The sequence below is a fragment of the Cynara cardunculus genome (genome assembly GCF_001531365.2).
Source record: "Cynara cardunculus var. scolymus isolate 2C chromosome LG 1, CcrdV1, whole genome shotgun sequence".
Taxonomy (NCBI): Eukaryota; Viridiplantae; Streptophyta; class Magnoliopsida; order Asterales; family Asteraceae; genus Cynara; species Cynara cardunculus.
The window spans coordinates 41,571,241-41,573,673 of record NC_037528.1 but is presented as its reverse complement, the minus strand read 5'-3'; the positions used below and the strand labels follow the sequence as shown (position 1 = coordinate 41,573,673).

Genomic DNA, 2,433 nt, shown 5'->3' with positions numbered 1-2,433 from the left:
CAATGAATTGTGTCATCTATTTGTTATAATGATCATCCATTGCCAAGTCTCAAATGCATCACATCTTTGGAAGTCTCGCTACACTACATTGTCCGAAGATATTCTTTACCTCCAAAGGAAAAAATTTAGGGCGTCGGACATGCATTTAAATGACAAACAAGTGGAAGCATATACCTTGGTTGAAATTGAAACAATAATGTTGAAAATGAGAAGAAGTTTGAAAAAAAAAAAGTGGGAATGCCATTTGCCGAATTCTACACTATTGCGAGAATCAAAAAATTAGATGATTGATGAAGAACTTGATTATGATCATCATCAATTGAAGAATCTGCATGACCAATCATTTGACATACTAAATTCTTGTCAAAAAAAGGCATATGAAGCAATTGTTCGTTCTGTGCAATCCCAAAAGGGAGAATTGTTTTTCATTCACGGTCATGGTGGTATCGAAAAAACATTTCTGTGGAATACAATCATTGCTAAGTTTAGATCAGAAGTAGAAATAGTTTTGCCTGTTGCAACTTCGAGGATTGCAACTTTATTATTGCCTAACGGCAGAACAACACATTCTCGCTTTCATATCCCGATCAATGTCACGACAGAATCAACTTGTGAGATTCGACATGGTACAACATTGGTAGAACTTCTCATGAGAACCTCTTTGATCATTTGGGATGAAGCACCAATGGCACATAAATTTTGTTTTGAAGCTTTGGACAAACATTTGCGAGATATATTTACAACAAGATTTCCCAATAGCAATGAAAAACCTTTTGGTGGACTTACTGTTGTTTGTGGTGGGGATTTTCGCCAATTTTTGCCCGTTCCAAAAGGAACTAAAGGTGACATCATTGATGCTTCTCTCAGTTCATCCTACTTATGACCATATTTCAACGTTCTTAAGCTTAACCAAAATATAAGGCTGGAGATATATGTTGGTCCCGTTAGGGTCTACAAGATGTGTATAACAGTTTGAAAAGGGGGGGATGAATACAAACATAGTATTTTCAAATTTAAAATATATATTGATAAGAGAAGATCAATACAGATTTTACAAGATTGTTTGCAGAAAGATAAGATAAGAAAAACCTATCTAAACAATCTAAACTTTACACACTTAATCTTAGCAAATAAGAAAAGATTTGTTGTTAAAGAAATACAAGAAAGTAAGTTCTATCTTGGAGAGAACTTGTTTAGAATACAATGAAAGGGATTCTAACATGCTCTTGAAGATGAGGGTATTTGTTCTTAGATGTGTGTTCTTTTACTTAAGCGCAAGAAAGCTCAGAGTAAGGTTTAAGTAAGTGTATCTCTGCATGGAGATAGAACACATCTATTTATACCCGTTGCATTAATTGCACATTTAATGCAACGTGGTAGGGTTAGAACACGTGTCAAACCTTAAGGGGAAGGCTTATCCTTTGCTACAGTGAATACTACAAAAGTCTATTCATGAGCAGACATTCTTTCATAAAGTTGGTGGGAAATAGAGTCAACTAATCGGCTCCATATCATACTAACGTTTAGAAAGGGTATGGGTTTGTCCATTATGTGTATAAGGACAAGACAACAACAATCGTGCTCAACAAGCTTCTTTTGATCGCTGAATGCTGGAATAACCTGAAGGTCTTTTCAGCATTCGTTGAGGCTTGGGTAGTCTTCACACATATGTAGACAGGCTTATAATCACTGAATATCGCTTCAGATCACGTACTCGCCAGTCTCTAATCTTCGGTTTCAGTCTTCGACTTTAGCTGAAGGTTCTTTGGTGTGAATGTTGTCTTCTTGAAGTATCGTTGTCGCTGATTGGATTTACAATACAAGTTCTTCAGCGATCATTGAACAGACTCAGTGAAGATCACTGGAACTGAAAAGACAGAAACATAAATACTTCGCATATGGTAAAAAGGAATTATCATCAAATCACTAAGAGAGAGAGAGAGAGAGAATCAACAATATACCAGAATCTGAAGCTTGTAAAATAGATTCTTTTGACAAGTGGTTGTTGCAGCTAGGAGATGGTTCTTTTGACAAGTGGTTGTTGCATGATTCAAGCTGTGTATCTATTGTTGTTGGATAATTTTGACAACCCTGCATATTTGAAAGAAAGAGCGATATTGACACCAAAAAATAAAATGGTTCATGATTTGAACAACATAATTAAGGACATGCTACTGGGAGAAGTGACAACTACCTCAGTTTAAACAATGTGTGCAAAGCAAGTGTAAAAGTATCCAGTTCATTAAATTTTCAGTTACTATTATGAGTTGTATTGGTTTAGCTGATGATTTGATATGTTTGCAGCTTGGTAACACAAAACTCGTGACCTTGGTGCACTCAAAACTCTTTTGGCTATGCGATGATGGTCTTTTTCTATGTAATCTTCCTCTTGCATTTTCCAGAAAGTTTATTTCCACCGTGACTTGAACCCAA

At 35.8% G+C, this 2,433-nt stretch overlaps 1 protein-coding gene across 1 annotated transcript; it reads left to right on the top strand.

Moving 5' to 3' along the window:
• Window positions 1–283: 283 nt before the first annotated feature.
• On the top strand, window positions 284–883 carry LOC112506002 (ATP-dependent DNA helicase pif1-like). The gene has a single exon (XM_025110032.1). It carries the CDS (start codon window positions 284–286, stop codon window positions 881–883), a length of 600 nt encoding a protein of 199 aa, XP_024965800.1.
• Window positions 884–2,433: the final 1,550 nt, after the last annotated feature.